General features: G+C 32.8%; 1 protein-coding gene across 1 annotated transcript in view; it reads left to right on the top strand.

Annotated features, from left to right (window-relative positions):
- The window catches only part of LRP1B (low density lipoprotein receptor-related protein 1B), a 1,318,888-nt gene extending 1,300,020 nt beyond the window's left edge, over positions 1-18,868 (top strand). Inside the window, exons 86-90 of the mRNA XM_011935709.1 lie at positions 4,194-4,270; positions 11,931-12,021; positions 13,158-13,302; positions 16,590-16,688; positions 18,162-18,868. Coding sequence (XP_011791099.1) covers positions 4,194-4,270; positions 11,931-12,021; positions 13,158-13,302; positions 16,590-16,688; positions 18,162-18,302 — 553 coding nt within the window. The 3' untranslated portion in view covers positions 18,303-18,868. The remainder of the gene's footprint in view (positions 1-4,193; positions 4,271-11,930; positions 12,022-13,157; positions 13,303-16,589; positions 16,689-18,161) is intronic.
- Positions 18,869-19,322: the final 454 nt, after the last annotated feature.

Genomic DNA, 19,322 nt, shown 5'->3' with positions numbered 1-19,322 from the left:
GTGTTTCATACAGTAACATTCAGATGAGAATTAGTTACAACAAATAAATAAATAAGCACACTCCAGGTACTGTGTAGGGATCTTCTACCTAGCTTATATTATCTTTTGAGCGATCATGCTGGACTTGTATTATTATTCTCATCCTCACAATAAGACATTGAATGATATTTTGTATAAGAACAAAGTCTGTAAGAATATAATAATAATAATGTATCTCAAATATTTCTTGAAGTGTGACCTGTGAATTATTTATATCAGATTCACCTTGTTGAAATGAAGAATGCTGACCACAATCCCAAGTTACTTGAAGAATTCTCTGATATATGGGGCCCCAGAATCTGAATTTCAACATTTCTCATTTTTCATAATCATTATTCTAGTCTGGAACATAAGGGAATAGCATAAGGGAATACCATAAAATATGCTCTAATTAAGAGCACTTATAGATACAACTATTATGGAAGTGAAAGAATAAGATTAAGGAAACAATTTAGCATTAAATAATGCTAGGAAAAAAGAGAAGTCAAATAATGTTAAATCAATACCTTTTACCATGCAGCTATTGACAGCAGGAAACTGCTAAGAGTGGTACCTTCATTTGATGATGTAAAGAAAGAAGGATAAATAATTATTTGAATAGTCAATAAGTATCTATTTATCCACCTACCTACCTGTCTATCTATCCATCCATTTGTTCCTGATCCAATGATACTTAAAATTCACGGAATTGTTTAAAATGTTAAATAATTTACAGTTGTATAGTGATCAGCACTTAAGATAAAGCTGATTTTCATCGTCCGAAGACAAAGGGCAGTGGGAAACGTTTGCAATTTTAACATGAATGATACAGAGCTGTTTGCTATGGTGAGGAAAACAAAAAAGATTGCCTAGCACAGGGCTAACTTGAAGATAATTGTCCCCGGATGAATAGCAGAGAATAGTGGATTGCAACAGTACATATTAAAGATGACCAGTACATGGACTATGGATTTTGCTTGAGGAATAATAAAAAAGGGATAGATGCCAGAGAAATTATAGTCAGCATGGCTATGCAAATCATTCAGCAAGGAATTGGACAGGAGATTTTGATGATCTGCACATATTTTATTTCCTAAATGCTCTGCCATTAATGGCTTTGATCATTGTAGTCTACTTAAAGTATGAAGATTTATGGGTTGCTGTAAAGATGGCAAAAATACTTGGTCTTAAATCAACCACTGGAAGAACTCGTGGAGCAGCAAATGCCTTAAGTTATAATTTTGTAAGGTAGGCAACAAGAATAATGATTTCTATTTAATAACCCAAAAGAGATTTTTTAAGACTGAGACAAATGCAGAACAGTGGAACATATTTTATCTTTGGCCATAAAACATTATTTTATAAGGAGTATAAGGAGAATGGCAAAGTGATCATCAGCACATTAAGATGTATAACTGTTAAAATTAATTATTTCTCCAGTACAGTCTTTGAGATTTTTTCCAATATATAATAAGTAAAATATTCTGTAAAGATTATGAATTTAAATGGGCTCCCACAATTTAAAAGAGAAGAGGATTATGAACACTAGCAGGTGACTTCTTTTATCTATCATAAATACTGGACCCTAAGCCATGGATAAATCAGAAAATTATATCATAATATTAACAAACACCTGTCCTACTTAAATAATTCTAGAATTTGGAATAAGAATCACACTATCCTTATCCTCTTTATTTAAAAACCTCTTTCTGGCCGGGCGCGGTGGCTCAAGCCTGTAATCCCAGCACTTTGGGAGGCCGAGATGGGCGGATCACAAGGTCAGGAGATCGAGACCATCCTGGCTAACCCGGTGAAACCCCGTCTCTACTAAAAATACAAAAAACTAGCCGGGCGAGGTGGCGGGCGCCTGTAGTCCCAGCTACTCCGGAGGCTGAGGCAGGAGAATGGCGTGAACCCGGGGGGCGGAGCTTGTAGTGAGCCGAGATCCGGTGGCCACTGCACTCCAGCCCCGGCGACAGAGCAAGACTCCGTCTCAAAAAATAAAAAAATAAAAATAAAAAAAATAAAAATAAAAATAAAACCTCTTTCTGCTAATCTGGAGATCTCAAAATATAATTACTTTATAAATTATTAAAAATACGTGATGTTCATGTCAGAACCATAATATGATCAAGTAAATTTAATCTTCTAATTCTCAAGCAATTCCACTTTCTGACTTCAAAACTTTTCCAAAAGTATACTAATGAGTCCCAGAAGTTCTTTTTTCAGTAACACAATAAAATATGCCTTGGGTCACTTATCTGAGATGAACCTGATTTAGTTTTTTTTTTCTCTTTTAAATGAGATAATGTATAAAGCAAATTTTGATATTTTAATCAATAATTCAAAATAATTGCACACATGTAGACTTGTACACAACAGCTATTAATACGTAATGAAATAACTAAGCAGTCAGCATTAGTTTTTCAGTGGAGCATATGAAATATTCTCAGGGGTAAATTAGAAAGATTTGACAGATGTAAAGCTACATAATACAAAAAGCATTTCACAATCATTAGAATTCACTCCAAGTGAATTTGCAAAATGTTCCCAAATATATTATTTTGAACTATCTGTGGACTGTTTCAATGATTACAATATATGAAGAATTGGAACATTTTTCTAGATCATTCATCTGCAAATGCCACAAATTAAAAAGAAAAAACAAACACAATGATTTTATTTGTTGTTCACTTTATTCTAATGATTTGAAAATATCCTTATTTCATTACCTAACTTTATTAATACAGACAGAGTTGTAGACTTGGCCTTAAATGCATTTATCTGTGTTAATGATTTACTTGTATTATGGTTTATAATAAACATGATGTATAGAAAATTATATAATTTGTAAGTTTTTATGATGTAGCAACAAAAGTTGAGCTAATGTATGAGTGATGCCCTGAATCATAATATAAATAATATTAATTTTCATTTAAATCATGTTCCATATTCATAGTTTTAAATTTATCATTATTAATTAAATAACTCTTATCTAATAGTATCCTTATTGCCAATTGTGTTCACGTCTATATATGCTTCTTTGGAATACTTTTATGTTTATTATTTGATTTTGTCAGTAATAATGATTTTATGAGAGTTTGCCCATGTTTTAGGACAGCCAATACTGATTTTATGACTATCACAGATAATTCATACAGCATCATAGAAGCTTAGTTCAGGAAGCAGCCTCAGATATCAAAATTGGCTATGTCAGAATTGGCAGAGACACTGAAATTGCAGTTATTTAGTTTGGCCCACCATGCCCAGAGAGTTACACTTGGAATGGCTCTAGAAGCTGTTTTTTTTATTGTGTACAGCTATTCTTGATATGGTGGTATTTGACAGTCATTTTAACTAAAAACTGAAGCCAATTAAATTGTTTCTCTGTGGATTTCCTGTGACAGATGCACAAAGGCATCTTATGTTAGCCAATAGATGTTGTTTAAACACAACTAAAACTATTCCAGCATTTATTTTGATGCAACTAGCTAATTTCATAGTTGTGATTTATGTTTAAATAGTGGCTTTTAATCAGATCTATTATTGTCTTCTATTTCTTACCATAGTGTCACAGTACTTACATGGGAAAAACAACTTCTCCCAATAAAAACTTGGGCACATTCTCGACTTCATGCTAATAGAAGTATGATTTAAAATGGGAAAGCCCTGTATTTTGTTATCTCTACTTAGGAGAGTAAAAACTCCACAGCTTGAACTATAGACAGATGACTATTTGCTCTTTGATAGTTAGTTCCACTCTGTACTTAGAACAACCAGAAAAACAAGTCACAGATACTTATAGAAGGATTTGCTTAACATGCAAACTCAATTTTTGTAAGTGGCCACTTGTAATTTTCCGTAACTCTCGAATTAATTTCCAATTCTTAATGAAGATTTCAATATCGCTATAAAATGTGCGAATTTTAACACAGAATAAGTAAAATGTCTATAAATCTACATTTTAAAAAGTATTTTAACAAATGAAGTCCAATGAAAGTTACACTCAGCATACTAACAATATGCAAGAAATCAGCAGAAATCTCTATGTAATATTCATGAATTTGTGCTGACTGGCTCCTGTAACATTTCATTTTGTTAAAACTTCTACATTAGCAGACTGCTGGGCTTTGTTATTCACTGATCTGTTTTGTTTGTTGTTTGGATATTTTTAGATGCTCTACCAACTGGTCAGGCACACAGTGTGAAAGGCCAGCCCCAAAGAGCAGCAAGTCTGATCACATCAGCACAAGTAAGTTTCTCAGATTAATATTTTGGGTACTCTACACTGTATATAAATCATTTTAATCTCATTATTGAGTGAGGTGAGTCTTATGAAATCTTCATGGAATTTTATAAGAGATTCACTGCAATTGAGGTGTTTTTTAAAGAGGAAGCACAGAGCTCTCGTCTAATTACAGGCTCCAGTGTGGTCGTGTTCTTCTAGGCTGGGAGAGTTTATCTCAAATTTGGGGAGTTTTCAGAATGCACATCTGCTAACCTAGCATAAGCTTTTCTTTGGAAATGTTCATCAGCTGCAAAAGTCGCAGATACCACAGTGGAAGTGAAAATACTCCAGGAATAAAACTAATTCTATGTTTTAATTAGAGCAAAGTGTATTGTCTTGGAATGCATTTCAATGTGCCATGGGGGGAAAAAGACAGACTTTATTGGTTAGTCTGAAAGAGAAGCAAGTTAACAAGCAATTCTTAATAAAGATCTACATTGATTTATTGCTTCTTTATCTTTGAAGTATTGGTTTTGAAGTATATTAAAATATAGATTACCATTTTTGCAAATTTTTTTGTGCGGCCATAGGCTTAGGGTCAGGTGTGTCTATATCATCATTGTGTGTCTGTGTACAGTTTCTGACAACCTGAAATGTTACAAAGTTTTCAAAATAACAGTCAGAAATAAAATTTGCAATTCACACATGTTGTCATTAATTTTACCATGAGTGAAAAACCTTTGAAACAATTGTATTGTCTATTGGGTGTAAATAAATTTGTGAAGGAAAAATAATATCCTTGATGGAAGATTGCTTACCTTAGTAATTTTTCCCTAGTCCTTTACTGCTGGTGAGAAGGATTTCATAAAAACAAGCAAAAAGCATACTGTTTCAGAGTTAGTGAAAAAGGAAAGAGACTATTAAAGCATAAAATATATCATTTCTGTACCCTAGAAGCAGGCTTCCCATCTTTGCTGACATTCCCATTTGTTGTCTCTGTCCCCAGAGAGTTTTGATATCTTGTCCAATTTTTCCCAATTTAGAGGTTAATTTGGATTTATTAAGCTTGGGCACCTTTGAAAAATGGAAAATAGGTCTAGAATAAACAGTCTTGGCATGCATATTTACATTTGGAGAGGTGAGGTGAGGTGATTTTTGGTTACGGAGCATTTTGAGTTGATCTTAGAATTTGTGTGCTCTCCTTAGGTCAAGGAAGGGAGAGGTCATAGGGAAGCTATAACCATATAATTGTAGGAATAGAACACTGGGAATGGGGGAATTGGTTGATAAAAGGTTAGCAGTGGCAAAATGTGTCTTGCCTAATTTGATATGCAAAAGAAAAGAAAATATACTTTATATCTCTTCCCAGGATTTAGGGCTCAAACTACTATTACCAGTAATAACTCTGGAGGCATACTAATTTATATGTGATTTTCATAAACTATTTTCAAAATTCAACAATCATTGAGAGCATTAATGAAAGAAATGCATTTGAAGTTATCAACCTGTAGAACATGCTTCCTTTATAAATTAGGAATTGAAAAGATGCTTTAGCCTTTTTAACAGTAGTTTCTCAATGATCGAATATAAAAAGAATACATAGCCTTTTTAGAGCATCAACAAAAATGTATTTAAAATTTTAAAGCTCTCTGACAAGAAATAGCATAGAATGTGTACTGAATTTGGAAATTTTGTATACGCTCCATCCACAAAGTGAAAGTTTGGTGTTTGGAAAATGGATTGGAGCTGGAATGCTCCAGGCATTCCTGTTAGAGAGTGAGGTCTCCAACGATTTGCATGGGCAAATGTAAGAAACTGGTTTTAATTACATGCAACAGTTCTAAAGTAAAGAACATCAAATAGGGGAAAGAGTTGCAAATAGTTGTAACCCTTTCCAAAGATTCTGAAGCTCTTTCTCCCATCACTAATTTAAAGTCATGAAATTTAATAGAATTATCAATGCATTTTGAAAGGGCTATTAGCTACATGTATGTCACATTATCACAGACTTGAGCAAAGTTGACCAAATAATGACTCTATTAGACGCTTATCATCAGACATTTATGCTTAGAGAAACTTGACTCAGCAGCTCTGAAAGAAGGGAAAAGGTAGTTAAACTGACCTTTCCCATGAAAGAGGATTACTTTTATTCTTTTGGGTAAAATCTAGTGATTTTGAATGGTTGTCAAACCTTCCCCAAACTTGAGCAGAAGTCATCTACCCAATAAGGAAGATGAAACTTTAGGAATGTGCTTTCAAATCTGCATTTCCATCATCAGTGGACCTTCGTTGGTGTAGTCCAGAATACATTGCCTCTGTCTGCCTAATTACTATCAATTTATACAGAGATTTACTTTTCTCATTTGTACATGATCTTCATAATCATCTCTGAATAGTGGTAGTGATGTTCACTGGCTTCTGATGTTTAAAGTATCTAAAAAGCAGTTTGTGAAATTAGGCAGATCTATTATCTAGGTCTTTGTGCTCAGGTTCCATTTTAAAAATCTAGTCTGACTCTTATGAAGATATTTTGAAGAGTTTTAAACTCAGGATGATAAAATATTCATTTCATACTTCTATTTTAAATTTACATAAAATTTTAAAATTTACATAAAATTGAGCATTGAATGATCAGTGTTTGAATTGTGTTATTTGTTGTATCTGCTGAAATTATGAAAGATAAAAATATATCCAGCATTTGTGGTACAGTAGAGATGCTGTATTTTACTATAGTGACAATAGGGGCAAGATATCTGTTGGGGGTCATTGTATCTCTTTTTCTACTTTGTCTTTATCATTTTATATTATCCATTATATTTTAATACAGAAAAAACTGGTTATATTATACCAGGAATTATAAATTTGCAAATATAGAGATATAACTGAAAAACGCAACAAAATAATGTTTTCTTTTCATTTCTCCCAAAGCAAAGGTTTATCAAGTCTCCGCTAAGTGTCAAGTACTGCACTAGATTCCAGAGACAGGTCAGTGAGGAAGGCAGACAGTGCCTCTTCTCATGAAGCTGAGGTTCTAATGGAGTAAACAGCAATAAAACAAGGAAGCAAATAAAAAAGGAAATATTCAAATTTAAAAAGTAATTGTGAGTTTTGATTGGCCCGTGAAGGAAGCAAAAACAAAAAAAAATAAAAAGGGCAAAGATAGAGACTGTCATGGGAAAAGTGGGGCCAGGAGTACTTTCTCTGAGGAGGTGATACTTCAGCTGAGACTTGAGGCTCAAGGTACAAGAATAAAGAACAGCAGATACAGCCGGGCACGGTGGCTCACGCCTATAATCCCGGCACTTTGGGAGACCGAGGCGGGCAGATCACAAGGTCAGGAGATCGAGACCATCCTGGCTAACACGGTGAAACCCCGTCTCTACTAAAAATACAACAAAAATTAGCCAGGCGTGGTGGCGGACACCTGTAGTCCCAGCTACTCGGGAGGCTGAAGCAGGAGAATGGTGTGAACCCGGGAGGCGGAGCTTGCAGTGAGCCGAGATGGTGCCACTGTACTCCAGCCTGGGTAACAAAGCATGATTCCATCTCAAAAAAAAAAAAAAGACAGTAGGTCAGTAGGTACAACAACCGTGGAGTGAGAAAGAGTTAGACATGTCCAGCAGACTGAAGCTGAAGGAAGAGGGAAGACCAGTGTGCTGGTATCAAGAGGACAAGAGTGGTACAAAGTGAAGCTAGAGATACAGGACCAAGATGATAGGCAGCCTCTTGAAAATCACTGGAAGGATCACCTTTACTAAGTTGGGAACGTATTTTCTTTACAATTTTTAACATTACAATATACCAAAATGCTTAAGAGAAAGCATGCTAATTTCAACAAATGTATATACTCCACACTTATATATATCTATAAACATAAACTTAAGAACATGTCAAAGGAAGTCATTGTAATTATGTAATTTACGCTAATACTGTTCTATTGTAAATTTGATCAGTAAGTAAAATATTCTCTTCCTCTGACCTTCATGATACTGAACACTTCTGGTTTCTCTTCTACCTCTTTTGAAGCAACTCTTTCTTTGTGACATTATTTTCTTTCTATTCTGCTTGGTTAATTTACCTGTTTATCACTAGATACTCTCCCCTTGTCCTGGATACACTTTCCTTGCCAAGACATAAATCCTTGACATGAGTTATCAACTCTGTTGATTCCCCAAAATTCCTGTGCTCGATATTGATTTATCTCCTAAGTTTGAGACATATATTTCACTGCTTGATATACCTGTATCTGTATCATCTATATTCCACAGTAATCTCAAGCTCAGTTCCCAAATGATCTCATCACCACCCCCTAACCACAGTCGTTTTCATATACCTTATTTTGCCTGTCTGTCCATATGGATGGCTGAAAGGTGGTGATACTTTAGCTGAGACTTGAGCTAATCCACCTGGCTACGGAAACAACACTTAAGTTCCATACTTAACCTTCTCTTTGCTTTCCTAAGTTGAATCAAACAATAAATTCAGTAGATGTTCCTTCCTAAATTTTCTTCAACATCATCTTTTTAAAAAGAGAAAATAGTACAATTGCCCGTCTGATTTATATGACTTACACACTCCTTCACAATCTCACCTCTGCTTTTCACTGTAGTCACATCTCCTTCCAGCACACTCCTCCCGCCCCAACTGTTTTTCCTTAATCGTAATCCTCTTGGCCTTTAAAGTCTCTTCATGAACTACAGAGGACTTGCTCCTTAAACCTCAGAGACACACGAGTCCTCCTCCAGCCCAGATCTAGTTGGAGGCACCTCCTTTGTATTCCCAGAACAATGCATACTTTCCTAATAAGGCATCCATGCTACTATAATGAATGAACTTATTTGTTTGTCATCTTCTGTTATACATCAAGCAACGTAAGAGATGGGTCATTTTATTCTCAGTGTGAAATAGAGTATATGTTGAGGGTCTGGAGCACAGCAAGCACTTAAGATATATTTGCTAAATAAGAATGGAATTTATAGACCCTATAATATCCTAAGGACTGCACTATTTGCAGAACAAAGAGAAACAGATTGTGCCCTCAAATATCTCAAAAACAAACTGATACAATATATTGTGAGAAGTGCAAAATAGAAGCATGCACAGAGTGCTATAAGAACATGTGTTTTGATTGTTTATTAAGCGTGTATGTAGCATTTTCTATGATTGGCATAATCCTATCTATAATACTGTATGATAACTATTAATGATGATACCCATATTATAGATGAGTAAACTGAGACAAATATAATTAATGTGCCTGAGTCTATGTTGGTAATGAATAGTAAAAGTGAGGTTTGAATAGAGGTATCCTGGCTCCAGAGTCCATTATCTCAACTGCTGTGCTGTGCTAGCTGTCCTATGGAAAGGGGCTCTTCAGCACAGCACTTACAGTTCTTTCTTCTAATGGAAAAATGTTGCATGATGAGGTTTCAGAACCGTGTTGCAACAAAGACTTGCTCTACTTTTTAATGAGAAACTTGTTGAGCTATCCCCTCCACCCTTAATAAGTACAGAGTTTACATTTTTCAACCAGTTTCTAATACTTCATTAACAATGTACTGTTAAAAAATCACCTACAATAGGGATTGGTCGTTGTATTTACAGTATGACATTTACTGTCATATATACTAGGAAAAATACTTATTTTTATAATATCTTTATATAATTTTAAAAATACCTGTGGTTTCCAGCAATAAAAACTATTTTATAAAATTTAAAAAAACTTGTCAGCCTTCTACCCTGCATTATTTATCAGTGACACTAGGTGTTATAGTGGTTACCTTGATTGGTTACATAAACATATCAGAAGTCTAGGCTCTTAAACACAAAATGCTATAATATATGAGACTGCAACTGCCATCTGTGAAGGGAAAAAAAAGAAACCCTTTATTTTCCAGCATACTTAATTAACAGCTTTCTACCTCACAGGAATGTCAAACTGTAGAACAAGTAAAATATATATTTAGAAAATGACTTATAATTGCATTGAGAGAAAATAAATTTTATATACCCTAAAACTATATTGATAGGTATTTTACACCCACCAATTTTACACAAATTTTAGAGGAAAATGAAGTAGATAAATTTATAAAGTGATGATCAATCAGTTGAAGTCATAGTTTATGAAGAAACCAAGCTGTTCTCTGGTATTTAAAACTTGTGAACAAATGTTAATTATCATCCAAGGTGCCAGATTCTCTACTTTCATTAATTGCTAATAAATTACAGATGCATATAAAGTTCACTTTCGCAAAACAAAGGAGGTAATATAGTAATATCAAACACAGTAAGTTCTCATAACTACGTGAAAAAACAGAATGACTTTTACATTTTAGAAAGTGTCTAAAGAAGTGAATAGAAGAGATGGTTATTTGGTTATTTTACACAAGGTATTTCTCCAAGTCCTAAATTAGAGATTTATCTTATACATGAAATTTTCTTAATGAAGCATTTTTGGTATTTGGCAAGTAATCCAGTATGGATTATCTCAACCAGATATCCTCTGGCTATAAAACAGGTCTATATATTTATAATACAGTTCTAAGTGGCTGGTTATTGTGCATAATATTACCATTAATTTCTACCTTGATATTTTCACATGCACATGTATCTGCACAAAAAATTCATATACTTTAAGACTTTTTAATGTTCTATTCTTAATCCATTCAAGATCTCCATGTTAAATTTTAACTAGTTGTTGGGCTGTTGGTTTCTTAGGTTAACTGGTGATTAAGTTGACTTGACTGTATCAACCAGAGGTTTATTCAAAGTAGACAAAAGCCTTTGTTTCATGTGTACTAGATATTTTTCAGTAAGAAAAGTTAACATTAGCTATGTCATACTTTCCTGTTATCAGGTAACACTGTATTCAGTTTTCTTCCTACAATAAGTGACATTTGGGTATATTCTCCTGTGGGTCACATTATTAGCAATGGGCTATTATTGTCTGCCTACTCACTGACTAAAAAAATCAATTACCCTATTGCTAATCTATTATATAAATGGAAAATAAAATCTCCTCCACTTTGCCTCCTCCCTGTGCTCAGATGCATAAATACAAAGACCAAATTTCACTGATCACTTTTGAAGATATATTCTGTTAGTGCTAGTACCTAAGACCTTTCTCATATATGGAAGAAAGGAAAATAGTTGACATTTGCCACATAAGCCAAACTCCCAACATATGTCTTGCTAAAACTGGATACCCCTTTTGTTTTACCAGGCTGCCACTTAACTTGTCACATGGACCCCTGACCAGAAAGTATGGATAACTAAAGGAACAAAACTAAGGGTGGGAATGTGGTCAGTGAAACTGTGTAAATGTTTATTCAGTCTTAGTTGACTTCAAAAGAGGTACTAGCATGTACTTTAATCATTGCAAGTAAATGTGTGATGGGAATTACTAAACACAGACTGACAGAAAACGTCAGATCTCTAATCTCAAGGTATTTAAATACAACACATAAATGAAAGATACCTAAAGAAACATTTCCATCAGAGCACGTGTTTAAGAGGAGAGTAATTTTCCAATAACATAATTATGACCTGAAATATAAACATTTGGGCTAAGCTTTATTTTTATTATATCAATGGTCAAGTGATTTGGTGTAATAAAGTATTTAGTTGTATCAATTTTTACTTCATTTTATTTATTTCTTCATCTATTCACTCATTTATTTTCCAGGAAGCATTGCCATCATTGTGCCTCTCGTCCTCTTGGTGACTTTGATAACCACCTTAGTAATTGGTTTAGTGCTTTGTAAAAGAAAAAGAAGGTAAGATGCAATATTGTAGATTAGCAGTCAGTGAATAAATCACACAACTAGGTGCAGAAACATAATGTTTTTTTTTCATTTTTTAAAATATGATTTAGTTATGCCTACTATAAATCCAATGTTTTTTAAATCATTTTATACCTCTCTTTTAAGTGATTATAATGTAGACAATTCTTCTCCCATATTATGTTAATAGAATGGTTCATTTATATATTCTAGCAAAAGTAACAAGAGATCATATTATTCAAAAGTTAAGTAGAATTTTACATTTGCAGTTGTCTTTCCTTGAAACAGGAAGGGTCTCTGAGGAGCATCTTTTTATATTAATGTGTATGATTAGTAATGTCAATACAGTGATACTGCTATGCATATGTACATCTCCAATTTGTACATTTCATTCACAAATAGTGCATTGATTTAGATATATCTCTTTAGAAGTGTCATTTCAATTTATGTGAAAATGAACTTATAGATCTAGAGGAGTAGGTTGTCTACAGAAAGACGAGAGCCATGTGTGCTCACTTATAAATGACCATGAAATAATGTGTACACACGGACACAGAGTGTAGGGTGATAGCTATTAGAGATTTAGAAGGGTAGGGAATGAAGTGGGGTGGATGATGAGAAATTACCTAATCGGTACAGTGTACATTATTTGGATGATGGACATACTAAAAGCCCAGGCTTCAACACTATGCAATATAACCATGTAACAAACTCGCACTTGTACAAAACAAGCTTAAAAATCAAGAGCTTTTGAGTCACTATTTGAATTATGTAAATCAGGATTCTAACCATGTAACTTGGAGATTGAAAACAATCTATGAGTTTCTTTTGTTGTGGTAGTTTTCAGAAAGGAGAAAAAATAGAATTTAAAAAGATAATTGATTGGTAAATATTCAATTTCAAATGATGTGGTTTTAGCTATTTAGGAGGTATTTATTTCCAGTGTGTTTTTATTAAGTCAAACAACTGGGAAAATGGCCTATCGAAGTACTACTTTTTGTTCCTCTGTTACCCGACAAATGTCATTTATTCAATTTATTTCAAAATAAGTAAATTTGTAAATATGATAATTTCATATACCTTGTGATATTTATACAAAACTCACACATATTAATGTTCATATATTCTAGGACAAAAACAATTAGAAGACAACCTATTATAAATGGAGGAATAAATGTAGAAATTGGCAATCCATCTTATAACATGTATGAGGTAGATCATGATCACAACGATGGAGGTCTTTTAGATCCTGGCTTTATGATAGACCCAACAAAGGTAATATGTCTTAAGATAATGGGTAGTGAGCACTGACATTCTTGAGTTGCATCTCCGTTTTATGGTTCTGAATTTCACCAAGTTTTTCTGTTATCTAAAGTTAGAATAAGAGACTTTAGGATGTATTGAATGATATAGCCTCTTCTAAAGAGAAAGTACAATTATGGACTGCATTCATCTGAAGCTTCAAGTTAGTGTAATACATCTTAGAAAATATAATTATTTGCTCAGTTCATTTATAAAGATGTTATTTATTTTATATGGTTTTTATTGAAAATGACTCATTATCTGTTTACCTAAAGCAAATGAAAAACTCATTTAAAAATTGTTTTAGTATTGATATCACACAGCAAATTGTTTAGGTCTTCTTCAGGGGGTGGATAGATATATAGATAGATAAAAGTCTATTATAAAGTAAAGCTACTGACTTTCAAGGTTGAAATGTATGCAAGGAGAAGACCAACACATGCACAGCCTCTAGCAATATGACTGAAAAGTAGTTTGGTGGCATATTTCTACCCAATTCCTCCCAGTATTCCTTACAGTGTGGTTCTATGGGGTTTTGGTTTGGTAAAAACTGGATACTAACAAGATAGTTTCATTTTCATCACCTCAGACATGGCATCCTTCTTTTAAAATTTATTTTTTGTTTTAATTGATGCATAATAAGTAGGAAATCAGTACATTGAAGAGATACCTGTACGTCCATGTTTTTTTTACAGCATTACTCACAATAGCCAAGATATAGAATCAACCTAAGTGTGCATCAACAGTGAATAAAGAAAATTATATTCAGCCATAAAAAAAGAAAGAAATCCTGTCATTTGAGGCAACTGGATGAAGCTGGAAAATACTGTTACATGTGAAATAAGCCAGGCACAGAATGACAAATACCACATGATCTCACTCACATGTGGAATCTGTAGAAGTTAATATTGAAGTAGAGAGTGGAATATAGGTTACTAGAGGATGGAGAGGGGAGGAGGAAGTAAGATAGATGTTGGTCAATGGGTACAAAGTCACAGTCAGATAGGAGGAATGAGTTTTGGTGTTCTATTGCAGTTAGGTGATGGTGGTTGACAATATTGTATTGTATATTTCAAAATAGCTAGAAAAGAGGATTTTTAATGTTCTCACCACAAAAAAATCATAACTATATATGAAGTGACAGATATGCTAAATACTCTGACTTTATTTTTCTGCAATGTATACATGTATAAAAACATAACACAGTATCTCATAAATATGTATAATTTATGTAAAATAATTCTCTGATCAAATGTGTTGAGGTATCAGCAAATCTAGATATACAGCTTAGTGTAAAAATCTTGATCGGTGTATTTTTAAATATAAAAGAGTACAGTACTTTATTGTCAAATATGTTGTTTCCAGTAATGTTTAAATGACGAGCCAGATAAGCTGTGTCCCTGGACTTCTTTGTAATTAAATTACTTTTGAGAAACATTTTTCTGTCATAATATCCTTACTAGTTTAAAACATTTCATTGATACATATAGCTTGACAATCCACAGTCTTTTAAATTTAAAAATGTATTAGTTTTTATTACTATAAGCTCAGGTTGGCAACTTTTAAGAGAAATAGCTAAATGATACAATTATCCAGTTAAACTTGTGAAGACTTACTTCACTGAATTATCTGAATATTCTTTCTCATAATTTTAGAACATTTTTCTCTAAATTAAGAGTATCAATTTACTATTATGAAACAATTTTTCTTGGCTTATTTATTTAATAGTTATTTTTCTGACTTATAAAAGTTACTTCATCAAAGTGCACTTTTGCATTGTAAATATCCAATGTGGCCAATCTACATTGAAATTATTTTTCAATCACAGTCACAGGTGTTCCTGAAGGAGTTGAATAGGATCCCACATATTCAATCTAGTTCTGAATCCATGATTAGACTTTCTAAGCCTGAAATTGATGCTCAAATATTCACTTCTATGAAAATCAATCTTTTCACATGGATACATTGTGTACTGTTGGACAGTACTATAATATTTTTCTAATTAGATGTAATTTTATAGTTATTATTTATTAATTAATTCACTGCTACATCTGAAATTTTTCAAGGAAAAAATCCTGGTATCCTTACATTTGATATTTTCTACTTTAAAATATCACAGAAGTGGAGATACAATACATATTGTTCACGTGTATCTATTATATCTATTATATCTATGAAGGAGAAAGACATCTTAAATAATAGAGTTCTGAAATTCTTTGCATTTTTCTTAAGAATAAAAATATAGTATTCATACATATAATATAGACTACTGAGGATATACTTTATGCATATTTCATATGAAGAAGGGTTCTTACTTTTTCCTCGTCACTTTTATTTCTAGTGATACAATTAATCCAATTTTGTACACTTAAAGACAATAGCTTTTTATACCACATTTAAAAATTTTTCACATTTACTCTAGGAAGATAAACCTAGATAAACCTTTCACATTTACTCTAGGAAGATAAACCTTCAGTGCCACCCAAATGTACTTAGAGCATAATACTCAATAAATATTTACCAATTTGATGACTGACTAACCAAAATTTCATCAAATATGACTTAGATAACTGAGTCTAGCTGGATCCTGATATTTGAATGTAAATGTGAATTGTTGTCAAATGAGTAACTACAGCTAGTTCTAATAGGTTTAGACAGTAGTGAAAAACAAAGGGTCACATTGAAGCAACCTTAGTAATCATATGAATCTTACAGAATATTCACTCTGTTGCAAGGGTTTGATATATGCATGGTCTAATCAGTATAAGTTATATTACATATGAAAAAAATTTTGTAGAACACTCATTTCTGTTATTTTCAAGAGGGTAACATTTCTAGTTCAATGGTATCTTATAATCAAAAGGATTGAAAGTACTTAACACAGTTCATAAAATAGATTTGACTATGGGAGCAACCACAGAATAGTTTGAAGAGTGTAAAAGAGATAAATTAATATGTACTAGTTTTATCTTCAAATTCATGCCAGTTCTTACTTGGACTGTTTTTTGTATTTTCTGAACAAGACTTTTGTGAAATAAATGTCTCTACCTGTGAAACAAAGATCCAACACTAATATTGAATCCAATATTAATATTGGATCTTTTAAGTTGTTTTGAGTTGTTAAAGCTAACATGAACACACTGTAAATGACTTAAGGCTAAAGGGTTTTATGTTATTTTTATGAATTAACATGATATGTATCAATGAAAAGTGGTGCCATAATATTAGATCAGAAACTAAAGTTATCTGTTTATATACAGGCCAGATACATAGGGGGAGGACCCAGTGCTTTCAAGCTTTCACACACAGCGCCGCCCATCTACCTAAACTCTGATTTGAAAGGACCACTAACTGCTGGGGTGAGAGAAGAATATTCATTATTTCATGTCCATTTCATCACAGAACCGTCGCAATCAAACGTTGATTACTAGACTTAGAGGCTTGTTTTTAATTAAGTTTTTAATTAACAAGAGATTTCAAAATAGCATTTAGATTGGGGGCTTATGTTATGTGTTCTGTCTATACAAGATTACATCGAAAACATTATCATTTTAGGCAAGCCTTTTAAGTAGAAATCTCCCTTCTACTGGATTTGGAAATGTTATAGCCCCTTAACAATGAACATGAGTATTTGTTATTCTTAGAAAAGAAGCTCTAGCCAGAAATTTAAACTGAAAAATTTAAACTTTTGATTTTATTCATTGCCTTTAATAGTGGTTTATTTAATATATACAAATTTGATGTGCAGTTAAATAGACTGTACTTTAAAATATGTCATCATATTGAGAAATTACAGAGGGTCTAACAAAACCATTCTCAAAAACATGTTTCAATTAAGTAACCTTTGTTTAGAGAAAGCTGTTCCGTCTAAAGTTACATAGTTCATTTTAAGCAGAAGAGGAGAAAAGATGCATATCAACATTCCTAGGGATGAGAATTCTGTCCCTTATCCTCTTTCCCATTAGCTGTTTTCATCCTCATTCTCTATCATGTTTGTCTCAATTACATGGCTCAAAGCTTATAATGTTTCCTTGTTGTAACTAAGATTTAATGTGCTGTTCTTGGAAAGACAAAACAGAACAAAAAATAACAAAAACAAACACACACTACGAAAAACTTTCTTGGGATAAGCTGCAATTTGTTAAATAATGAACATTGTATGTTTTCCAACTCAAAGAGGTCAACTACTGCATGCCTCTATTCTACTTCAAAATGCTGTGAAGTGTTTATGAAACTTAAGATGACTGTGTACATCACAATTCTTTGAAAAAGTCCAAAAATATTTCTAATAAGTACACAGAGGTTGTTTGAGGCAAAAAAAATCTTGCTTTTATTTTAAATCTGCTATACTAACACATTTCTTTACATTTTTCTTTACTTGTTTTTAAGTTCATATTGAAATATTATAAGCACCAAACAAACGCTTTTCTGAAAACACATGTTACTTGCTGCTGATTGGCTTGTAATAGCAATAAGGGGACAACACAAAAACTGAAAACATGACAATTTAGTTTCACATTTTATGCTTTTATAATAAAGTCTCAGTGAACAAAGCTTTCACAAAGACTTTTTCTGGGTTTTTATGTATGGCAAAGCTCCTTTTAGGTTTACAAGTTACTTGCAAAATGTAAAATTATGTTTTATGTAATACCTTGTTTGAGTTGACTACAGTCTGTAAGCATAACATATAAATAACCTTTAAATAATTACTATTTAATAAATTAAATGCATTGCATATAAATATTGTTACGATTAGGAGATGGACATTCTAGGAAGTAAGTAATTATGTGGCCAAGGCCAATAATAAAATTATATATTTTTTTCTCCTTCAGCCAACAAATTACTCCAATCCGGTATATGCAAAATTATATATGGATGGGCAAAACTGTCGAAACTCCTTAGGAAGTGTTGATGAAAGGAAAGAACTGCTTCCAAAGAAAATAGAAATTGGTATAAGAGAGACAGTGGCATAATCAGTGATACCTTTTATATGCTGTATAAATGTATAAAATATAAGGATTACTTTTGTATGTTCCAATAGTATTATACTTGTTTTGGCATCAGCATTACCTCTTTCTTTATCTTTTTCCTGGTTAATTGTTTTCTGAGTTTTTGGGTTTATGTTTTGCTGATGACTATTGATTGACCATTTGTATGGTATTTTTATGAAAAAGAACTGCACTACAGTACAATTTACAACAATGCTGCTGATATGACACACCTTTGACTTTGTTAAAATTAAAAACAACATATTCCTTTGTAGTGTGAATATAAGCAATCTATTTTATATGAACTTTTTTGGTTGTACTTAATCAAAGAGAATCTCTGCACTTTTCCATTATATGGTTTGAAAGCTGTAATACAGTGTCATTTTATTTTTCTCTTTAAATTGATTGATGGGAAAATGATTGAATGGTCAACTCTCTTCTTTGTGCCTATAAAAATTGAATCAGACTCTGCTGAAAATATATAGCTCTCACAAGTTCAGCATCACCTGCTTTGAAATTAGCCTTAGATTGCCAACCAATAGATGAGAATTTTGAGGAAAAAATTTAAAAATATGTAAAATTAATAATTTGCATGAACACAGATGACTCCATTTTCCAAAACTTAGTGGACTCTATCTGATGTACTAAATGTATACACCTTGTAAGCAATAGTTATATTTAGGTGGTAGAACATAGCAAAAATATAACTGAAAGTTGGCAGACTGCACTTGCTACTAAATAAGACCTTTTGTTCTCCCTCAGTCTTGAGATTGATAGCCAGCCTAGAGCACAACAGGGCATTGGGTACTTGTGTCTTAGGTATTTCTTCCCAGTACATGCATTTTGTGGAAGACTAACCCAACCCCTTACTACACTGAACGCTAAAGAATAATACATAAGCACACAAATTGATGACAGAATTTCAATTATGTGAATGAATCCTCTTTGCTAGGTCAAAAACAAAGGGCAAAGCAGACATTTTAGTACACATAGTGATTGGTAAAT

This window comes from Colobus angolensis, unplaced genomic scaffold, assembly GCF_000951035.1.
Source record: "Colobus angolensis palliatus isolate OR3802 unplaced genomic scaffold, Cang.pa_1.0 Scaffold147, whole genome shotgun sequence".
Taxonomy (NCBI): Eukaryota; Metazoa; Chordata; class Mammalia; order Primates; family Cercopithecidae; genus Colobus; species Colobus angolensis.
This window is presented reverse-complemented; position numbering and strand designations above follow the sequence as displayed.